The 21,749-nt window shown below is 37.0% G+C and overlaps 8 protein-coding genes and 1 non-coding gene across 9 annotated transcripts; 4 read left to right on the top strand and 5 right to left on the bottom strand.

The window, feature by feature from the left end:
- Nucleotides 1–876: 876 nt before the first annotated feature.
- On the bottom strand, nt 877–2,742 carry PHYBLDRAFT_179898 (hypothetical protein; the record flags this gene model as incomplete). Its single annotated transcript, XM_018438228.1, has 3 exons — nt 877–1,717; nt 1,833–2,226; nt 2,418–2,742. The coding sequence occupies 3 exons, from the start codon at nt 2,740–2,742 to the stop codon at nt 1,081–1,083; spliced, it is 1,356 nt and encodes a 451-aa protein (XP_018295590.1). The 3' UTR covers nt 877–1,080.
- Nucleotides 2,743–3,499: 757 nt separating this feature from the next.
- Nucleotides 3,500–5,030, top strand: PHYBLDRAFT_2376 (hypothetical protein; the record flags this gene model as incomplete). The annotated part of the gene is made up of 6 exons (XM_018439817.1): nt 3,500–3,605; nt 3,699–3,835; nt 3,908–4,133; nt 4,239–4,422; nt 4,493–4,799; nt 4,872–5,030. Coding segments are annotated over 6 exons (1,119 nt in total), but the record flags the coding sequence as incomplete, so codon positions are not given.
- A 1,409-nt stretch (nt 5,031–6,439) lies between these two features.
- On the bottom strand, nt 6,440–7,750 carry PHYBLDRAFT_157782 (Homeodomain-like DNA binding domain-containing transcription factor). Its single transcript, XM_018433678.1, has 7 exons — nt 7,663–7,750; nt 7,439–7,597; nt 7,260–7,364; nt 7,138–7,189; nt 6,980–7,034; nt 6,805–6,927; nt 6,440–6,745 (listed from the first exon to the last, which is right to left on the bottom strand). Exons 1-7 carry the CDS (start codon nt 7,733–7,735, stop codon nt 6,524–6,526), a joined length of 789 nt encoding a protein of 262 aa, XP_018295588.1. The 5' UTR covers nt 7,736–7,750; the 3' UTR covers nt 6,440–6,523.
- A 103-nt stretch (nt 7,751–7,853) lies between these two features.
- PHYBLDRAFT_141427 (hypothetical protein) lies at nt 7,854–9,338 on the top strand (the record flags this gene model as incomplete). The annotated part of the gene is made up of 6 exons (XM_018430592.1): nt 7,854–7,922; nt 7,975–8,151; nt 8,223–8,356; nt 8,445–8,994; nt 9,105–9,176; nt 9,315–9,338. 6 exons carry the CDS (start codon nt 7,854–7,856, stop codon nt 9,336–9,338), a joined length of 1,026 nt encoding a protein of 341 aa, XP_018295587.1.
- A 170-nt stretch (nt 9,339–9,508) lies between these two features.
- PHYBLDRAFT_164452 (hypothetical protein) lies at nt 9,509–10,604 on the bottom strand (the record flags this gene model as incomplete). Its single annotated transcript, XM_018435008.1, has 2 exons — nt 9,509–10,383; nt 10,448–10,604. The coding sequence occupies 2 exons, from the start codon at nt 10,602–10,604 to the stop codon at nt 9,509–9,511; spliced, it is 1,032 nt and encodes a 343-aa protein (XP_018295586.1).
- Nucleotides 10,605–10,974: 370 nt separating this feature from the next.
- On the top strand, nt 10,975–12,871 carry PHYBLDRAFT_60677 (hypothetical protein; the record flags this gene model as incomplete). The annotated part of the gene is made up of 5 exons (XM_018440683.1): nt 10,975–10,995; nt 11,242–11,366; nt 11,735–11,930; nt 12,575–12,605; nt 12,798–12,871. The coding sequence occupies 5 exons, from the start codon at nt 10,975–10,977 to the stop codon at nt 12,869–12,871; spliced, it is 447 nt and encodes a 148-aa protein (XP_018295585.1).
- A 4,184-nt stretch (nt 12,872–17,055) lies between these two features.
- PHYBLDRAFT_164450 (hypothetical protein) lies at nt 17,056–18,483 on the top strand (the record flags this gene model as incomplete). The annotated part of the gene is made up of 1 exon (XM_018435007.1): nt 17,056–18,483. One exon carries the CDS (start codon nt 17,056–17,058, stop codon nt 18,481–18,483), a length of 1,428 nt encoding a protein of 475 aa, XP_018295584.1.
- Nucleotides 18,484–19,165: 682 nt separating this feature from the next.
- Nucleotides 19,166–19,238, bottom strand: PHYBLDRAFT_t64. Its single transcript has one exon. It is a non-coding gene; the product is annotated as a tRNA-Arg (tRNA).
- Nucleotides 19,239–20,894: 1,656 nt separating this feature from the next.
- Nucleotides 20,895–21,721, bottom strand: PHYBLDRAFT_157781 (hypothetical protein). Its single transcript, XM_018433677.1, has 4 exons — nt 21,704–21,721; nt 21,452–21,595; nt 21,197–21,373; nt 20,895–21,107 (listed from the first exon to the last, which is right to left on the bottom strand). The coding sequence occupies exons 2-4, from the start codon at nt 21,590–21,592 to the stop codon at nt 20,994–20,996; spliced, it is 432 nt and encodes a 143-aa protein (XP_018295583.1). The 5' UTR covers nt 21,593–21,595; nt 21,704–21,721; the 3' UTR covers nt 20,895–20,993.
- Nucleotides 21,722–21,749: the final 28 nt, after the last annotated feature.

The raw sequence follows: 21,749 nt of genomic DNA, 5'->3' as shown, positions 1-21,749 counted from the left end.
CCTGACTAATAAGCTTCCCCTCTGTTTCTTTTTGTAGGTAGGTCAAGTACAACACTGCAGCCAGCAATTGATCAAGGCGTCGTGCCTCACATTTGACACTCCACGCCAGATGAGAACCTTAAATCTATTTTTTAGGGTTTAGGGCTGTGGCGGTGATACCGTTCTCGTCATGATATTCCAAGCACACATCTTTACAGACGGGATTTCTTTTATCCGCTTGTAAATCGCTCTTTTATATATATATATGTGATGGAAGATCCAAGATAAGTTACATGTGAAACAGCCTCAGATAATTTATTCTTTTATTGAGGTTTTGATTCTTATTTTTTTTTGTAAACTTTATATAGATATATAAATAATATGTATATGTATATGTATATGTATATGTATGTATATGTATATGTATATGTCTATATATATATTTATGAAAGTTTGTAGATGATAAAGATCCAGGTTATCTAGAATTGGAATATAAAGAAGAAGAAGTTAATTTATGGTTTTGGTTTGGTTTGGTGAGCATGCTGTGTATATGCAAATCTACATATAAAACAGACAAATATTATTATACAATACAATACAATAAATCTAAATAATAAATATAACTATAAAGAAAAGCACAAACCATGTACACACACTGTGACGGTGTATAATGAAAAAGGGAGAGAAAATAAAATATAGCTACAGCTGGTGAATGTAGTGGCAAAATGATAGATACACATCTGCAAATCTGTATGTAGAAATCTTTATCTATATGTCTTTGTGACTTTGTGTTGGTAGGCTTGTATTCTTGTATGCTTGTATGTGGACGTGTGTAAAGAGATAAGGAATAGAGAAGTTGTGGATATGAAAAATAATGATATATGCAGGTATAGTTTTGTGTATACATACATATATATATAAAAGAGTATATTACAAAATAAAACAAAACAAAAAAAAGTCTAAAATCAATCAGAAAAAACCTATACAAATAACACCCTTTTTTTGTTGTTGTTGTTGTTGTCTTTGTACAGAGTTCTTTTCTCTTTATAGATTCTGGCTGGTTCCTAGAAAGGGAACCCCTGTTCCTTTTTTTCTCCATTGCTAAACAAGGCAGAAATCATGAATGCACCTCTCCTCGATCAACGTGTCTTCTGTTCGCTTTCGTCGTCTGTTAGACTGGTTTGGTGGTACAAAAGATTGTTCGGGGAGACCAGCGATTGATGCAATTACCCTTTCCCACACCCGATCGTTCAAGGGGTCCGAGAGCGGCAGGCTGCGATTGAATGGAGCCCCGCACAGAGCCTCGTCCTCTCGAATAGCACACGAATAAAGTGGGAGACGCTCACCATCGCGTGTAATGGCCTGGTAACTAGGGAGAGCGTCTGTGTCTAGTTGCTGATGTCTGATTTCGCGTGTCACATCAATCGGGAGTCCGATACAGACTGGTGGCAGTACGCGACCGTCTGTTGTAGCCAGATAGAGAACAAGGCGAACATAATGTCTGATCTCAAGAAAAGGAGAATCGAGCGAATACGTAAAATCTCCCCATGTAACAGTAGTAGCATGTCCACACGTAGACACAGGCTGTGACGCTTCGGCTAAAGCTCGGTTTTGTTGGCCAGGGCTACCCAGAGGTTGAAGAGGAAATGAAAATGAAATCAAGCTATCCAGTGGTGGATGGAGATATACTGAAGGTGGGTGAGCGCATCTTACCAAATGCCGTTTACTCACCAAATCACTTTATACAACCAAATACGATCGATTTAATTTTTACTTTATTTTATTTTATTTATATATAATATTATTATATCATGAATTATTTTCCTGTTTTTGATTTATCTATTTGTTTTTACCTGGAATCTTGACGGTAAATTTCTTCCTGAACAACATCTACTTCAATTCGGCTGATCTCCACTGATTCTGGGCCAACAAGCGTTTTTATCATACCAACAAACTCAACCCCTTGTTGGCCTTCTAGGCACACCCACCCAGGCACATTGAACTCCCACCCAACTGTCAATGCCCGCTCTCCCATCATTTTTTGATGGGGTACAACATAACCTCTGACATGTCCTGCAGACACATCTTTTGGCATAAGTGTTTTCAACAGTTGCATTTCTCGATGGACCAGCCATTCTTTCTCAAATTTGCCTGTCGGAAGCACTCTTGCAGTCAGTCGGTAAGATATCCGCAAATACTCGGACTCGAAAGTCGGACACAAGTAACCCGGAACCGCCACTTCAAAACCTAGATAGAAAGGAGAACAAAAAAAAATAAGAGCAAAAAAAAAAGTTAGGAGTAGTTTTCTCTGTTTAAATACTAATACTAATACTAATACTAATACTAATACTAATACTCGTGATATAAGATGAAAAAGAAGAAAAAAAAAGAAGAATAAAAAAGAATAAAAACTCCATCTACATGTTCCTAATCCTCACCAAGATCAGTTACTCCTGCGGGTAAAATTGCATCTTCAAGCAAGATGCTTTTTGTTTTCCGAAGTGTCATGCTAGCATTGATTCTCGAAACCAGAAAGGCATGTTGCGATTTAAGAGGATCCCGCCAGCTGAGATGTGCCTGGCCCTTGAACTTGATTTCTACTAGACTCAGCTTGGTGGGCCGAGATGTAATGAGCCGTAACTTTCCCCGCACCTTTTGTCGTTTTGGATGAGTGCTGTGAGTGCCCTGACTAGACGTACGAGGTCCGTAAAAAGTCACAGTGTCAGGGACAATAAGATCTACTGCAATTATTTTCTTGGTCATGATCAACAATGAATGAAGTAGGAGAAAGAGAAGGCTGTGAATTTGTCACAAGTCTAGGCCAGATCGTGTCACAATATGTGCTGTTTATAGAGCGTACAGTTCTTCACCAAATCGATAACCTCACAGCGAGAGCCAGCTTCTTCTCTGTCTTGCCACGTGCTTGTCCTGAAGGAATAAATGATTCAATGTGCATAATACATGAGATATTATGTTCCCGACACCCCTTATTTTATTTATTTTATTTTATTTTTACTTGAAGGAACATAAACTGTTGGTTCACAAAGTTTAGAATTAAAGTTCTATTTTTGACGAAGAAGAAGAAGACTAACAAAAAGAAGAAGGAAAATCATATATACTTGCTTCCTTAAAACAATAGTAACCCTTTTTCTCTAACAGGAAATCTTTACTGGGCGGCATAAATTAGATGCCCAGAGTGCATCTTCTAAAAATTGCTTATTTAATATCAATAGCAATATCAATATAAATATACTTGTATAAATTATATATATATATATATACATATATATACGATTCTTACTAGAAAAGTTCAAATGAAATGTCTAGGCAAAAGAAGTATCGGGTTGTGGATATCTCATTCATTCATTCACTCATTCATTTATCCACCTTTTTTTTTTTGGTAGACCCTGTATCAAACACTGTCACATTTTCCAATTGTTACATTTAATCCCTCTTCTACTCTCCCCACTCTACATTGACTTAATATTGTAGGATGGATGAACATGAGCACAGCAGTGGCATGGGTCACAGCCATGACCTTGACCCGTCTCTGTTTACAGAATATGCTACTACTAGTGAACCCATTGGAACCATTATGACATTGCACATTATATTTATGATTGCAGGTAAATGCAAATATATACAACTATTCACCATAATCATCATCAATAGTTATTTTTTCTGACACCTTGTGTACCCTCTCTTGGTTACTATAATAGCATTCGGTATCCTCTATCCTCTTGGAATGGTTTTAGGTCTGGCCAAGAATAAATGGCATGTTCCTGTTCAGATTCTCGGAACTACATTCTTTATAATTGGATATTTCTTGGCACATGCCCACAATGGCCGTAATTATGTAAGCCATTTCAAGCTTATGTTGGTTCAATACACTCAATTTCTTTTTTATTTTTTTCTTTTTAAATTTTAGGAGCCTCACATTGCTCATCGGTGGTTTGCAGACATCGTTATCACTGCTGTGGTAGTTCAGCTCGGTGTGGGTGCTTATCTTAAATGTCATTTGGAACGCGGACTTTTGGGCCGTATTCGGCCGGTACTGGTCAAGGCGCACAAAATACTTGGCGCGTTTATTCCTGTGATTGGTTATGTCCAAATTGTATTGGGTGTTATTGCAGTACTCGGATTTTGTTATGCCGGTAAAACACACACACACAGAGAGGAGAGAGAGATAAAAGATATATGAAAAAAAGACTAGACAATATACATAAAACTATAGCAATACTCACTATATGTATTTCTAGACCACACTGGCCAATGCTTAGCCCATTTTATTATGGGATCCTCGTTTATGGCTTATGGTATCCTCCTCCTTCTTTCTCTTAGAGTGGGCGCACCTTGGTTATTACGCAGAAATAAGAGTCAGGAATGGTATGACAGTTGGGTCATTACTCTGTGGGGTATTGTCAATACATTCACTGAGCACAGGTAAATAAAGACAATCTACTATAAAACAACAAAAAGAAAGAAAGAAATATTGTTAACAGAGGGAATTCAGATGGGGTTCAGCATGGAACCATGGAGACTATCAGCACACGTCGATGGGTATTATTTGGTGGATGGCAGGCATGGTCGGAATTGTTCTGAGCCGCAATGGAAAGAGATCCGTTATTCCTTCCGTAATCATCATTCTTACAGCAGTAGCCTTCCAAGGCCACGCACAACATGTAGCTAACAGCGGTGCTATTCATTCTTACTTTGGATATCTGTTGATGGCCGGAGGTCTTAGTCGCATTATTGAGATTTGCTTTGTGTGGAAAGAAGGTGATTTCAGTGTCTCCCCATGGCAATATCTTCCCCCTTTGGTAAGAACCAACAACACAAAAAAAAGAAATATTCATCACAATTCTAATTTTTTTAAATTGTTATTGTTGTAGAACTTGATTTTAGCTGGTGTGCTTTTTATGGGATCCACAGAAGAACAACTTGGATACTTGGCAGTAATTGATGTTGACATCAGCTCCTATAGTAATGCAATTCTCTCCCTTGGATTTGTCATGTTCTTTGCAGCAGTTCTCTTGATCACCCTGTGGGAGAACCTTACAGGATATGTCCCCTCTCTTGATAACACATATACAGAAGTCAGAAATCCAGTAACAGAAGAGTCGCTTATGCAGGGTTCAGATTCGACCTTCTTAGAAGATGACGATGACGACTATGATAACGATGCTGTTCCTTTAAAGACCACTGTTAATGGTCGTTTCTAACACTCCTTCATCCTACTATTAAAGGAGATATTTATTATATTGGACTATGGTCACACTCAATAGTCTTGGCTTATTTCTTGGGGAGTTTTTTTTTAGTTGTATACTAAACGGGAGATTTCATTTTCTAAAGCAAAAAGAAAATTCTTCTTACTTGGTTTGTCTTCTATGTGAACTAAGGTTAAAATAAATGGTTCAAAAAATGTGGCACTAATGTATATATATATACTATTCAAAGTTGTCTATTTTTCTCACGGGAAACTTTGTGTGTGTATTATTAACTGGAAATTACCCTTCAAAAAGTTACTAAAAGAACCACTTTTTTTTGCAAGATCTATTAAAGATCTCCTGATGTACAGACTATTCACCCAAGGATGTGGGTCAAGAAAATATCACTTGTTTATTATTAAACTTGGTCAACCTGGGAATTCTGGGGTTTATCAACACACTTTTTATTTAGTGTATATCCTAGGATTTGAGTCTTACAATTAACCGCTGGACAGTTCCTATTTGATATATTAATTATATATCTTAATATGAGTGAGAAAAGTGATCTTGTACAAGCTTAACACAAACTAGTATAACAAAATCATCTTTCCGATCATTTTTCTTGTATTATATTTTAGAAAAAAAAAGGGTCTTTGGTTTCTAGATGCCTTGAGAAGACTCAGGTATATACTTGACACCTCTTTTGTTTGTAACGCACAAACCCTATATTTATATATATTTCTACAGCATAACTTTACAAGGTTTAAGATATAAAGTTTAAGGAACACTTGGTCAGCCATGCACATGTAAGCGCATTTGGGGGTCTTGGTCACAATATATTGTCCCAGTGAAAAATCTTACCAGCGCATAATGTACACAATGTGCACTTTGTTGTAATATGCGTACAATACCTGCTGATACATATGTAACAAAAAAAATTCAGCAGTAAATTGGATCATATATAAATATCAGAAAGGCATTTATAGAAATGGCTCTCATGTAGTTACACTTAATACGCACAGGCAAAAAAAAAGAAGATATATGTTTTTATAAATATATATATATAGTAGAAAATAAACACAGTATGTAGACTTTTTGTGGATGTGGCGGGTTATAATCAATAATTTCTTTCTTTTTGTTTTATGTCAATTGTGGGGCTAATTGATAGTTTTGTCATATGTACTATTACTATTGGGGAAATAGAGAGAGAGGAAGAGGGAGGGGATTCACGAAATAATGGCAAACTTTCTTCTAATAATGTATTTATGCATTTATTTGTTTTTATATATACAAATATGAATAAAAGAGACTCAAAGAGACAAACTCTTCTGATTCTTTTAAATAAAGTTCTTTTTTGATTTTCCCAATCTTCGTCTCTTGGGTACAAACTCTTCATCTTCAGCTTCTTCATCCTCGGCTTCTAAAATTGGAGAATCGTCTTCGTTTTGGAGTGCAAGGGCAATAGCAAGATCATCTTCAGTACTGATTATAGTCGGCATCAGCTCGTCGTCTTCGTCCGCAGAAGGTGTAGCAGGAGATGGTGAACGAGAAACCTCAGACTAAGCAAATAATTGGGTGTAAATTGTGTGCGCAAATATACATCTATAAACCAAATTACCTTTAATTTCTCCATGCGACCAGGATGAGCCTCACGCATCTTTTGAATCTTTTGTTGAACCTTCTCAAGTTCATCATTGAGGCGCTGCATTTCAGCTTTCTTGGATTCCAACAGAAGCATAGGCTACATATATTTTTTAAGAAAATAATCTTTTGACAGCATATCAATTACTTACATCTTCCATCTTTGGTAGTTCAATATCGCTCCATTCTGATTCTGGGAGCTCGTACCTATTCAAATCGTTAATTATTTCTTGCTATTGTTGTTGTTGTTGTTGTTGTTATGATCACTAGCAGCTTTTTTTAAAATGGTTTGGTTTGGTTATTGCCATACAATTTCTTGTTCTTCAAAAGTCTCTCCCTCAGCTCTTCTCTTGTCAATTTTCCTATAGATAACAAACCAAATTTAAGTCTCAACACCTCATATATTTTCCTCGATAAGACTTCATCATTTACCTCCTGTGTTGACAATACAATTATTCTTTCGCTTGATATGAGGTCCCTGAATCTTTGAGTTTTTTTCTCCTACAACCTTTGGATTGATATGGAGACCAGCAAATTCTATCGGATGTGGTTAATAAAAAAACACACCCACATACATACATAAGTTTTTTTAGTCAGTCGATTAAAATTACCTGCAGTACTCTGTTGTCCCAAAAGTCGCTGAAGCTGTAGATTCATTTGAGCATTGGTCTTTCCTGGGAGACATCCACTCTCAATGATTTTGGCCCAGTTACCAATGCCAAATTTCATCAATGCACTTCTCAGCAATTCAGATTCTTCCTCGGTCCAGCCTATTGAAATGAATTTTTTAATCAGTACTACAATTGTTTTGAACCATTTGCCAATCATGCCTTACCTGGAGACAATGTACAATTCCACAGACTTGCAGAATCATTAGACCGAAGCACATTACGTGCTCCGGCCGTCATACTACGTGGTTTGACAGACATGGGATAGATTAACAAGATGAAAAAACAACGCGCTTGCTTTTCAAGTCACAAAAAAAAAGGGAAAAACAGATGAATAGATGCTTTTTTTTTTCCACTAATGGCATTTCCATTGATTGCACCTGTAGATAGTGAGGGCAAAGTCTATCGAGGGTTCCTTTCAATTCATGTAATTCCAAACAAGAATGTGGGATATAAATAATTGAATGAGACTATTGTAGAATGTTGATTACAGCATCGAGATTCATTTGCCAGATCGTCTTCACAAGCAGAATCTAGCAATCTTTGGGGAGCCAACTCTTCAAAGTCTTGTCAAAGACAAAGAGGATTTGATTCAGAAAAAGATTGGCCAATGTGAAGATATCAATCTTTTACTTACAGACTTAAAAGAGATTCTTGTATGTGTAAAGAAGCAGACCTAAGATTAATTTAACCGGAAGTCTTAACATACAGCATCATATCTGTGTAGGAAACTCAAGCTGCTGTGAATACAACTACAAATTTCTCGGCAGAGAGATATGTAGTATTATTAAACGAATTAGATATTCTTGGATTTGATGTAGTAAAAGATATGAGCGATATTATGGACCAAATTACATTTGAGTACAGGCAAGTATATATATATATATATCTTTTTTGTGTAGATATACACAATAATGAATTGATATAAATGCCATTGTTGCGCTGTTAGAGACCAATCGAATCGGACACATCAGATACGAGCTCATATCCCTACAGATTATCCGTTAACCGCGCCTACTCTAACTATAGACCTGCCATGTTCTCCACCTGCTTTGCTCTCGACCTCTTTGTCTGACCATATACATCACATTTATTCTCTTGTATCAAACTACAAAGATTTCTTTGACTGTATGGATGAATTGGACGTGCATTGCCGCATCCTAGATCCAGATAACCCTAGGACAGGTGACTCATGGCGTCGAGTTGCGCTTTCTCACCACTGCTCCGTTCACATTGACATTAATCCAGACGCCCCTCGCGATATACCTCGTGCACGTTTCTTTGGTGCCGAGAAGCGTTCAGGGGAACTACGCATTGCATGGCAGCAAGGATCTCATGCCTGGGACACATCTCAGACGCTGTTTGTTAATATGAAGCAAATTCTTAAAGATGCGCTTGTAGATTTAACAAAACCCCAAGAGGAAAGCAACCACAATGAGGTGGAGTGCGGGATTTGTTACGCTTATAAATTGGACCAGTCAGTGCAAGAAACGCCGGATGTAATATGTTCCAATGAGCTCTGCAACAAAGGGTTTCATCCTACATGTCTTTATGAGGCAAGTGGCCAACTTTGTTTTATACCTCTTACAGAATTTTTCTTTATTTCTAGTGGTTAAGATCGAGCCCAGCGTCGACCCGCAGTTTCAATGTTCTGTTTGGAAAATGCCCATACTGTGGAGAGGTAAGAGAACTTTTTTGTTTTTGAAAAAATAAAATAAAACAAATGTATATGCATATATACGTTTGTATATGTGTGTGTGTGTATATGGTTTTAAATTTCCAGAAAAAAAAAGAATGTGTTTTATTTTTATTATGAGAGTGGTTTTGTGATTATGAGATGTGATGTTATTATGTAAATGTATAGATGTATAAATGTATAGATGTTTAAATGTTTAAATGTATGTATATGAATATGAATGTATATATAACAAATGCTATTATTATCATTAGAAAATTACAGTAAAGGCGGTCCTATAATAGAGAATTAAAAGAGTAAAGAAAAGAATACAGCTATTAGGCCTTTTCCTCATAAGGTGGTGGACAAGATTCAATTGGAAGGCCATGTTGTGTTAAGACCTCAATTTCTTTGGGCGACCGAGGATGGTTGGCATATAATGGTAGTTTGTGTTCTGTCTGTTCATATTCAGCTGCACGAGGGCTATGAATAGGAACTACAGTCTGATAGGTAATTGTATCCAGAACTCGCCGGATACCGTTGTCGTGGGTCAAAGCTGGGAAGCTGACGACCAATGAAACGAATAAGATGTGGGTGTTTTCGTAGTATCCTTCGTAGTTAGATGTCGGTACAAGGGTAGCGATATCTGGTATCTGAAAGTTGAGCATACCGTGCCACACCCCTGATTGGTGGCTAGTTGGAAATGATGAAACTAAAGGGAGAGTGTGGCTGGACTGGCTGGTATTCCAATCATGGTTGTGACACACACTACGTCGCTGACGAAGCTTTACTGATACTTGTTTCAATTGAAGACCCTGAATCAGAGGTGCAAAATGGAGAAAGAGTGGAAGTGTGCTATTACGGGATAGTAGTTGGGTATCCATTGTAATGTGATATTCGCAATAAGGAGTAACATGCTTTCCAGAATCAATGCCAGTAATATTGTCGCCAATCCACAATCTGTCGCCCACTGGTAATCGGATAACCTCGATTGGTTTGCTAGTACGAGTGGTGTGGCCTGTGGTTGTTGTGAGAGTTGCTGTGGCAGTGTAAGAGATTTTGAGGTTGCGACATTGGATTGAATCTGGAAGACCAGCTGGGAGATTCATTTCAAATCCAAAACGTGTTCTGCCTGTCTTGAGGCAATATGTTGGTGATTTGGTGAAAAGGATAAGGGAATGGTAGGCGAGAGAATGTTCGAGAGTGTCGTTTTCTAATAGGTAAAAACAAAATTAATAAAAAAATCTCAAAATAGTTATAATAAATCTGTGGCTTACCTGATGTGTTAGATGTATGTAGTTTTCCTTGGAAGCATAGTGTGAGGGATTCGATAGTAGATGCAAGTGTAACTTCGACAGCTCCTCTTAATACAGGCTTCTGCTGACCGCGAGTGAAAATTGTTTTCTCGAGTAAATGTAAGTTTAGTAAAGACATGAAGATGAAAAATTAAATGTGATGAAATGAATAAAGAAGATAAATAAATCAGAGACGTCCAATTTATAGGAAAATAATCTCGGAAAGATGTCGCTGATTAGATTTGTGTGTATTTATTTTTTGTTAGGTACTGAATGAGTGAAACTTGGCAATTCACATCAGTTGACTTTTTGTCGGAAAATCATGTAGGCGATCTGTCTTTGATCTATAGGTTTTCTGTATGAAACCAAGTATTTCAGTCGAGAGATCGGCCTGTGTGCTGGGACCGTTTATGTAGTACCCGACTATCAATAGTCTAATCTCATTCTGGATTTCAAGAGGACGCATATTGCTAATTAGCAATTATAGAGACCTCTTTTGCTTGTCTCAAATGTTAAACAAAATCGTGTATGTAAGAATCAGTCATTAAAAAAAAACATTAATAGTAAGAACAGCCGATGGTATCTATTACGCACAAAGAAGCTCCAGCATATATCCGTGTATGTATTTTTTTGTATTTTTTTTTTGTATTATTACCTGTTTCACGCTCATTGTGACAGTGCTGTGAGATTATTAGGTCTTTTTGGGAGCATTTAAAGTGGTCTGTCATTTTTCTGTCATTTACTTTTTCCCATTGAATATACACCTCCTTTTATAGTCCATACGAAAGGAATCTTTAAAGACCTTGATATATGTTGTATTCTACAAGTGTTGTGGGACAGTTATATCTTTTACACGGCCGCTTCAATCCGATATTCCGGTCCGATCCGCCATTTCAACGAGGTTAGTGAGAGAGGATCGTTAAAGGGGAGTTGTTTAGCCGATGTTGATTATATAGGTTATATGATTGATAACCATGTGCTGTTCTTAATAGTGTCCACTACATAGTCACTTTCCCCGCCTATATTTGAACACACTACCCCCACCATCTGTGATTTATTTATGAACTCACAAATTCAATTTTTTGCATTTAATTTGGCAAACCCTTATGACTAGAAAGTTTAATATCTTGGATAAGATGACTAAAAGTGGACTCCTCTAAAATAGTAAAGCAGCTTGATTTGGCTTATCCAAAAAAGGCAACAATAACAATTGTTCCCATTTGTAGGATTCGGAATATAGACATGCTTGAGGGTACTTTCAATACCTAGAAACCTAGGCTCAGAGGAGTACGTTATAGCAAGGGTCAGATTAGTGAGAATCATAGGCGAAGCAGGATTTTTGAAGAACCATCAGCAGTTGTTGTTTCAATGTTCCAGTGATCGACAAGCACATGTGGCTTTGTTCCCCTCTGGCCCTGACTGTACTTGGCGTCATAGTGTACTCTTTGACGGAGCTGGGATAATGGTAACACGACAATGAAAACGCCTAGGCTATACAAGGGCATCAATGTTAGAACATTCATCTGCTATGTTGCTGGGTTCAACCCTAAATAACCGTTTTTGCTGCCCTAGCAATAGCTCAATTGAACTCCAAAGCTTAGGCTTCAAAACCATGGCTTAAATTACTTACTAACACTTGACCTCACAGCACCATTCTTGTCAGTTCCACAAAATTAGATCCTATCACACACTCAAGAGGCATGTGGCTTCCCACAATTTTATTACTGTTTTTGCTCTGGGAAGCGGGGGAGAATAATCATAAGGTGTAAAATTAAAGCAAAAAGTCATTGAAGTTAGTTTGTTCTAGCATTTCTTTTGAGAAATATAGTATGACAGAAGCTAGTCTGCTGGCCTAATACAAGTACTCGGTTACTTGCTTAAATAACATTAATAAGCGTTTGGCGTGTGAAACCTTTAATGAAACAACATGCTTTTATTGCTTGTCATATCGAAGCATAACCTGGAGAAGAGTACAAGTCAAGCATTCCATGGATATATATGCATTACCTTCATTATTCAAAAAATAATGAAGCTGTCAAATTCGGTACTGAATTTCTCCATTTTTCTGTTAGTTATATCGTTAAATATTAACTCTTAACATTCACAAAGTCTTGGACCTACACGATCTTATTAGTCAGAGGTAAAGTGGTTGCTCTTTGCTGAACGTAAAATTATGTTTTTTGGCATGTTGTAATTTTTACAGATTAAAATTAGAGAAAGTTGCACACATGAATAGTGCTTTTTTATTTTTCAACCTATTATTGTATTTATTGTTGTGATTCTAGAAAAAGAATTATTATTCTCCTTTCACCAATAATATTCCTTACCATAGTTACACTACGCCAAATGAACATCTGTGCGCGGAATATATTCCGGTGGCAGAGGCGCCAACGAATTATGCATTAGATCGAATACACAATAAATTACAAACAAATCAAATATATTCTCTTTGACTTTTTACAGATACTGTGCCTAAAGACCATTTTTTTTAGAAAAATACATATTTTGCTGTGCTTTGAATACAAATTGGTAATATATAATATCAATTCTTACACTAATGGTAATACAAAATTACTGCTAAAAATTAAAAACACAAAATAATTATTAACATTTGCGTTGATTCAAAATGATTTATGGATAGAAATATAATAGCTGTTGACAATTAATAAGGATTATAGTAAAAAAGAAACTATGTTAAAAAAAGGGGGGACTTTAGTAGATTTCTACAAGTTCTTTTGCGAGTTTAAGGGTGGGATTAGGCTAGTATTTTGGCTTAACAGTGCCTTCCTCCTCTTTTTTTGATGTTAATTTAAACTTTTTCTTAATTGTTTGCTATTATAGGCCTAGAATAAAAATACCTTTTCAACTTCTCACTATCTTTCTACTCTTTTTTTTGTGCAAATATTCTACAATCGCTTTTTGCAATAGACGCAAAAAAAGATAGACTGACCTTATACAGTACAAAATATAGTAAATAAAAATTACCAAGTTATTCAAATAGCATAATATCTTACCAAAATGGCACCTTGAAGATACCTAGAAATAAGGAGTTTGAGATATTTCTTTTCTAAACATTATCAACCTTCGTCTTGAATGAAGAATTTTCAAATCGCATTCTCTTGTTATTGCAACACTTGCAAATCTATTAACAAGGATAAATCTATTGGGAATCATGCCATAATGGCGCAATTGGCTAAGGACGTTCTGGAAGTTTAAGAAAACTCCGAAAATTTTACTCTACAAACGAAATTCAAGCTGTAATAAAGCAACTTCCTTCAAAAAAAGGTTGGATTAATATATATATAACATCATTCATAAGAATATTGAAAAATAAAAAAATAAATTCTGGCTGAAATATTACGTTAGAAGACCATGGCAGATTACATTTAGTATCTGAGAACGACGGTATGAGCGAGGGCTGGGTAATTGCTTGCCTCTTTGAACTTCATCACATAGTTTTCTTGATCTTAAAAAGCCTTGCTTTTTAAATTGGCTAAAATTTCTTGCAGATCTAGCTTACTTATGAAGTACTTTCACAATCTCTTCTAGATACGTTAGTACAGTACCTTATTGTCAATTTTGTATATAATACAGAGGCTAAGTGTAGCAAATATGAAAGTAGTTAAATGAGCAGTATCATATTAATTCTACAATTTTGACCATATAAAATAATGTAAGAAATAAATTGTGCGGAAAATCTTTGGTGTCATAATATTTATCTTGAAAATCCGTATAATTTAGGAAAGACCTTCAAAATAAGTAGGATTAATGTGAAACCAAATTTGTATACTGTTAAAGACCACCGTAATTACATATTAAAAACATATATTAGGATTCTTGATATGTGGACATATACCAAACTTTAACATTGATAACATACAGTGTTGATGAATATAAAGCAAAATATTAGCATAACAATCCTTTAAAGAAGTCCCGTCCAATATAAGTTCAAAATAAATAAAATAAAATAATCTACATATAAACACCAATTGATATAATCTCACTATAAAAGAAGCCGACATCTTTATTTTACGAAGTAACTTTACAGTAAATTGGCTAACATATTGGTATTCATAAATTATAAAGAGATATGTTATCTATTCAATTACTTGCGATCGAGGAATAAACTTCTTTATCCTGAAACACTTTATCACAAGCAAATTTTCTTTTTGCTTATGTTGTATTTGGGATACTTTAATATCCGATATTATATACGAACCCAGACACATGTACCTGTCAAAGAGGTCGATATAAATGATTCTCCAATATGAAACCCCTATCTGAAACATAATAGCAATATGTCTGATCCATAATTGGATCATATTCAGGAAGTACTTAAACTATTATCGCGAAGCCGTTATGATGACTCATATCCAGGGTGACTGGATATATCTCAATAGCTGTAGGTACCATAGATACCATAGACAAAATACCTTTTATGAAGATAATTGGATTTGGGTTAATATTTTAACAAACGATAAAAAATAGTCTCAAAGTACTTGTCCGTCCCAACCTTTCCAACCGTAAATATCATAGTTTACTTTTGGCGTTTGTTTACTGCGGGAAAAAAATGAAAATGAATAAACGTTGGCCTTTTTTTGTCAATCAAAATAATTTTCATTAAAAATACATTACAAAAAGGAAGAGGGAAACCTAATGATGAATACAGTGTCGTAGGTTGGGAAAGTATACAGATTTAATTTCCGAGAAAATGAAAATGTTCATATGAATGTAGTCATCTATGTTTTTTTTCCACTTTTACATTTATAACACACTACCATGATAATTCAAAAGAAAGTTTGAAGTTTGCTCTTATATACAAATTAGTTTTTAAAGTATACTTTAATATTTAATATACACTCCTTTACTCTTCTCAAGTGCATATAGTCTATTTGGTATTGGGTTCCAATGGGCTGCACACACAAATGCTGGTATCTTTTGTCATTCTTCTTGTAAAAAACTTTTCAATTGCGTAAGATTCTTTGGGGAAAGGTTAGAAGACCCTACTTGCTTCCCAAGATACGCAAAAATGCTCTCAATTGGGCTGAGATCAGGATTGTGCGCCGGCCATTCATTACCTCCAAATTGGAAGTCAATTGGTAATCTTCCATCATTTTGCTTCGGTGACAGGGGGGGGGGGGCATTATCTTGCTGGAAAATAAATTTATTGTTGTATTTGTGCTCCAGGTGACGTTTGAAAGGAATCAACATTTCTTTCAGTATATTCTTATAGGTCTATTAATTCTGGCTGCCATGCAGGATTTCCAGGGAACCGACTCCACCGGCCCAAATACACCCCCAGATTATTATCGATCCTCTTTTGCCTTGAACCATTGGTCTTATACAGTCATATATGTAATTTTCTGATGCTAGACGCCAGATTCGTACACTTTTGCACATAGAAGATAACATGAAGAACAGTTCGTCACTCCAAATCACGCGTTCCCAGCTTTGATTGAATTTTATGGCATGGTGAGCAAATTCCACGCGGCTTTTTATTATGTTTATCTGTAAGTCAAGGCTTGTATATATCTATACATGACTTCATATTGAGAGTTTTGATAACATCGCGCGAGGTATCCTTGCAAACAGTTCTATGCAAGGTGGTCTCCATAATCTCGACCAGGGTCTCAAGATTTGTCTATCTGTTTTTTTACTAAATATCTTAGAGGGTCCATTTCGCTTTGATGTAATTGCGGTCCCATTCTCATCGAATCTTTTCACCACATTGTAGATAGTTCATCGGGATACTCCATATTTTTCACAGAGGATCGATACTCTTTCTCCGGCTTTAAAAGCACCAATAATAATGCCGTTTTTTTCAATTAAAAGCTCTCTAGGGGTTGCAAGACTTTTAGAAATGTTTGCTGAAGACATGATTGAAATTAAATAAAAAATGAAGAGTGCGAAAGAGAAAACTAAAAAAGAAATGCCTATTTTATTACTTAAAAAAAAACTCGGGAATTCAAAGTGTGCACTTTCCTAACCTATCTCACTGCACTTATTCATGATAGATAGGCGGCAATTAAGGAAGATATTAATAATTACGCTAGAAGAAGTATAAAAGAAAAGTGAAATATTGAAAAGGTGTCTTGATTATCAAATAACATACTCAAAAGGAAATGCTAGTAATTAGTCTCTTACAGTATTTAAACTATGAGCTATAGACAAAATAAGGTTCATTCTGAAAGATATAATAAACAATTCTATTGAGAAAACTCAATCTACGATAATTGCTTACTTAAACCCATCTTTAATCAAGGAAAATATATTGTCACCACGCACTGCTATTCCACCACCTCCGCCCATCAAGCTCTTGGCCTATGCCGACGATCTGCTAGTCTTTCTGCCTGATGCCGCCCACTTGTCCCGTCTTCATCATCATCTTCTCACATACTCTCATGCCTCCAATGCTCGCATCAATCTCCATAAAACTGAAGCTTTCTCCCTGTCCGGTCTTCCACTGCCAGAATGGCGCCCCGTCCTACAACAATTCGACATCACCGCCTGGTCTGACAGATCTTCCTCCACTCCCCTGCGATATCTCGGCTTTCCTCTTATTCAATCCTTACCTCAGCGCAATTCTTTCTATGACAACATTCTTTCCAAGATTGAATCTACCTGTAATATCCACCACTCTCGCTCTCTCTATTCGTGGCCGTGCCACAGTGCTCAACTCTCTCATCCTCTCTAAGCTCTGGCACGTTCTCAGAGTTGTCACCGTACCTCTATCCTTTTTCCGTCGACTTCGCTCGATCATGAGTAAGTTTATACAATACCGCTCCTTTCCTCCCATTTCTCTCGGCACTTTCTGCCAGCCTATTCGGCTCGGCGGTCTAGGGGTCCTTGATCCTCAGGTTCAACAGGCTGCTCTTCAGTTGCGCTGGCTCCGGCCTCTCGTCCGCTCTCCGCTGTCCCCCTCTGGCCTGGTCCCGCCTTGGTTCTCTTACGTCCTCCGCCTCGACTCCTCATCTGCTGATCCACTCGTTCCTTTGATATTTCCATCTCTCCGATCCTCTCATCAGCGTGATTTCGACTCTCCTCTGGCCACCCTACTTGCTGCCATTGATCTTCTCCCTCACAACTTCTCTGACGTGGTAGTCAACCTCCCCACCTGTCTCTCTCTGCCTCTCTCCTATCTCACTACTGCACAACCAGACCACCCTCCCTTTCCATCTGCATGGCGCGATCTCCGGGTTTCCGACGCCTATGAAGTAGATCCTAGTTTCGGCGTGCTTGCCCAACGCCCCCTCCACCGCATACTCCGTCGTCCTATTGTCCTTCACCGGTTCTTCGAACGTCTCTACACTCGCTCTCTTGTCTTGCACCCTGTCCTGTATCGTGCCACCATTCCCCCCGCGATCTGTGCCATACAGTTTCCTTCGCTAGATATGCCTTCTGGTACAGCTGTCGATGTGCGTCCTTTCTTGACGGCTCTTGTCCCCGGCATCCCTTGGCATCGTTTGTCCACCCAGTCTTTCCGCCTACTCTGCAATTTCCACTCCAAATCCGCACGCCCCATAAGCCCCACACTCGTCCCTCGCCAGCTTCGTCGGTTTTGGTCCTTCCCCCTGCCGCATGGGGCCCGCAACGTTTGGTTTCGTGCCCTGCACAAGAACATTCCTTGCTGTTCTCGCCTCGATTCTAGGATCCCTACCGCTTTCCCAGACCCATCCTGTGCCCTCTGCTCTCACCCTCTGGACAATCAAACTCATTTTTTGTTCCAGTGTCCGGTCAAACTGTCCGTATGGTCGTCAATCTGGACGTTGTACTTCGCCCAGACCGCGACACCCACTGTCTTGCTTTCTGGTTTGCAATCCTTCACATTCCCTCCTTGCACCGATTCTTCTCTTTCTGCTGCCTCAATTTTTGGCTGCACGCTGCTGGCTATATGGCGCCATCATTGGCTGTTCATATTTGATCACGTTCCTTTTATCTCCTCCGCTGCCTTTTCCACTGCTTCCTCTCTTCTCGACCGCCTCAAGAGCGAACTTGCTCTCGACTTTCCCCCCCTTTAGCTTCCTTCCATACCTCCACAATATATATAACCACAAACATATAAATAGAAAAACATTGTAAAAATATAAAAGCCAAAAACAAGTCGTGATTTTCCTCTTTTGCCTTGCAGCATAGAGGCTCACTAATAAACTAGAGCCTTCGGCTCCCTACAAAAAAAAAGGAAAATATATTGCATAAAAGAAATGGTTCAAAAATTCTGGGAAATTTGCTGAGAATATTCTTGTTTCAATTCGTTTATTTTTATTACTTTCGACGGACAGTTTTGTTTTTTATTTTATTTTTTTCTTCAAATTTATTTTTGCATTTATTCATTTCAAAACCATAATCAGTAATCTTAACTAACACTTTGATCTCGAAAAGAGAGAAGAATACTGTACTTGATGAGTTAAAGACGAAAATAAAATGTAATAAAAAGGTAATATAACATAAAAACTAGTACTCATTAAATGCCAATAATAATAAAAGTACAATGCAATTAATCTTAGGACTATCGCTATTATCAGAAAAAAAAAAGATTTTGCTCATTTCTCAAAACATCTTTGTTCAAAATAGCCCATTCGTTTACAAATCACTAACAACACTTGAAAGTAGTTTTTTTAATGCTTTTACAAAACTAAACAGATCAATCTGATTCTCCACATCAAACGAAATAAAAAGTAAAAAAAAAAAAAAACGCATTTTCGACGACAACGGGACTCGAACCCGCAATCTTCGGCTCCGGAGGCCGATGTGTTGACCATTTCACCATGTCGTCGCTTCAAGCGATTCCATCCCGTGTTTAAATAATATTGATATTTACCGCACCATTCTGTTCAACCCGGACATGTTCGGGGAGTCGTACCGGACAGTGACGTATATATTATTTGGTCCGAGCCGAAAGTGGGTATGGTTCATGGCGACTCCTTTTCCCCTTTATTTTCTGTCTCTTCTTTTGTCAAGCCACCCTTTATATTTTCTTTGATATGTATAGTACTTTATGACTTAAAAATATAGAGATTTAATAAAGTAATATTGTATGAAGCTCTTCATAATATGAGCATAAAAATAGCCTACGAAAAAAAAATTCTAGTTTGACTTACTAGGAATATAAAATAAGTTGTGAAAAAATAAGAGAAAAGAAGTACTCAACAACTTTAGTACAAAATATGTAAAGCAAATGAACTATTCCATATGATTATATTGTAAAATAAATAAACAGAATATTTTATTGAAATGCGAAGTTAAAATTACTCTAAAAATTATTAATCTTGTGTAAACATGAGATTTTTAGACAAAAGTGTATTATTTGTCTTTTATGCCCCTTTCTAATTCTCACTTTTGGTAATTTTTCTCTGTTTTTTTTAAAGCTACTTTTCCCTTCATTTTAGATTTCAATATATTACATTATCCTAACCTTCTTTGATTTCCCCATCTTCTTATTACTTTCTGTCGTCTTGGTTGTTTCCTTTTTCTTCAAGAGCAAGTCAAGGAACATTCGAGATTTATTTCCAAAGTGAAGCTTGGTCCAGTTCAAATGAGCAATAAGGATTTTTGTTGTATCATAAGAAGCTATTTGATGAGCATACTTCCTGTCGAATGTTTCATATGACCATCACTGAAAATACTGATACCGATAGCTGAATATTGAATCCTTATAGGCCATTGATTTTGTCGAAGTCTTCTGTTTAGCTAGCTTGTAGTTCTTGAGGAGTGACAAAAAAAAAGACTTTTTAAAATCTAAAAGAAATCCAGATTCGTCGTCCAATTAATGAAGAATGACATACTTCAAAAAGGCGGATGTATGCGATACAAGAGTATAGACGTTGACTCTAAGTGCCATAAGTCGCAGAGCATATCCCAACTTCTATTTTATTCTAGCAATTGAACTTTAGTGCGATTTTTGAAGGAAGTTCCATAAAGAAAATAAAGTCAAGTTGTCATAAGTTTATTTTTCTTTTTAGCTTTATTTATCGGCTTCTATATGTTATTGATATATTGTAATTTTATAAAATAGTCGTCTGTTGAATTTACTTTACGATCTTTTATGGAAAGTTTGGTAAAAGCTATGAAAATTATATAGTGACTAGAACGAAGCTAGGAAAGTAAAATAAAGTGATTCGGGATTGCTTTCTACATAAAATCCCTACATATTGATCTTTGGTTTTATTTATTAACTCCATCTCATTTAACCTGCCTTTAAATGGTTGCTTTAAAATGCACAGCATTTTATACAAAGTACCTGAAAATATTGTTAGGATTCTAGATACAGAGTAAGACTGAATATATGAAATGTGTCAAGTAGTGATTCAAATTTGCTTCAACTTCTCTTTGAAAAATTGGATGATCAGTGCAGCATTTTATCTTGTGCAAGGTGAAGCCAAATGGAGCAACGATCGCCCTGAAATAATTTTATATCCTCATTTGTAATTTTGATTCAACACGGAATGCGCCTTTTTAGTTTTATTTTTATTAATTCTCAACCTGCAGTATTAAATGCAAATTGAAAATGGGAGATGCTTGATTTATACATTTAAGCGAGCTTGGCGGCAGCCTTCTGGGCACGGATACCCTTAACAGCCTTCTGGGAAGCAGCCTTCTTGGGCTTCTGGACGGAGATGACAGCGGAAGCACGGGCGAGGGCAGCCTATATATACATATAAATTTAATAAAATACTCCTATTAGTTTTCGCTGTAATTATTGCCATTGTCTAAATATGTTCACTAGTAACGTACAGCACGGAGGTCGGGTCTGTAGTGGGAGCGAGCAATCAAGTTAGCAACAGACTTGGCGGTCTGACGGCGAGACTTGTTGATGACGGTGCTGTTGGCAACCTTGGCGGGGAACTGACCCTTCTTGGCCTTGGTCAAAGTGACACGGACACCACGAGCGGCAGGGGTAATAGCAACAGACTATAATTGATTATATAGAAATATATTTTTAAGTATAAGAATATAATATTCATTTTTTTGTAGTTATTAGTGTCGTACCTTGGGGTTAGCAAGACCAGAGTACTTGAAGGTGTTCAAGTTCAAGAGGTTGTTAGCCTCAGAGGAGAACTGGACGCCGGAGCGCTTGACGATGTAAGAACTGTTGTTCTTGATCAATTCCCAAACCAAATCGGCGCTCATGTTCTATTCATCGGATGAAAAAAAAAGGCTCGTATCAGATTTTCTGTTTGACAGGTGGAAACCAATTTTTCGGTTTTATCGTAGGTCGCTGTAAAGGTCATTGTCACTTACGAATATATTAAACGTTTAAGAAACGAAAGAGGAAGGGTCCTATATT

Source organism: Phycomyces blakesleeanus (genome assembly GCF_001638985.1).
Source record: "Phycomyces blakesleeanus NRRL 1555(-) unplaced genomic scaffold PHYBLscaffold_4, whole genome shotgun sequence".
Classification (NCBI taxonomy): Eukaryota; Fungi; Mucoromycota; class Mucoromycetes; order Mucorales; family Phycomycetaceae; genus Phycomyces; species Phycomyces blakesleeanus.
The sequence above is the reverse complement of the archived record's forward strand: the minus strand, read 5'-3'. Positions and strand labels throughout refer to the sequence as shown.

Excerpts from the sequence above, each read along its gene's own strand:
- PHYBLDRAFT_157782 (XM_018433678.1), bottom strand. The coding sequence starts at position 7,735 with ATGACGGCCGGAGCACGTAATGTGCTTCGGTCTAATGATTCTGCAAGT. Across the intron at positions 7,598-7,662 it reads GAATTGTACATTGTCTCCAG|GCTGGACCGAGGAAGAATCT; the intron begins GTAAGGCATGAT and ends TCATTTCAATAG. Across the intron at positions 6,928-6,979 it reads AACTACCAAAGATGGAAGAT|CCTATGCTTCTGTTGGAATC; the intron begins GTAAGTAATTGA and ends AAATATATGTAG.
- PHYBLDRAFT_157781 (XM_018433677.1), bottom strand. The coding sequence starts at position 21,592 with ATGAGCGCCGATTTGGTTTGGGAATTGATCAAGAACAACAGTTCTTAC. Across the intron at positions 21,374-21,451 it reads CTGGTCTTGCTAACCCCAAG|TCTGTTGCTATTACCCCTGC; the intron begins GTACGACACTAA and ends AATCAATTATAG. Across the intron at positions 21,108-21,196 it reads ACAGACCCGACCTCCGTGCT|GCTGCCCTCGCCCGTGCTTC; the intron begins GTACGTTACTAG and ends ATGTATATATAG.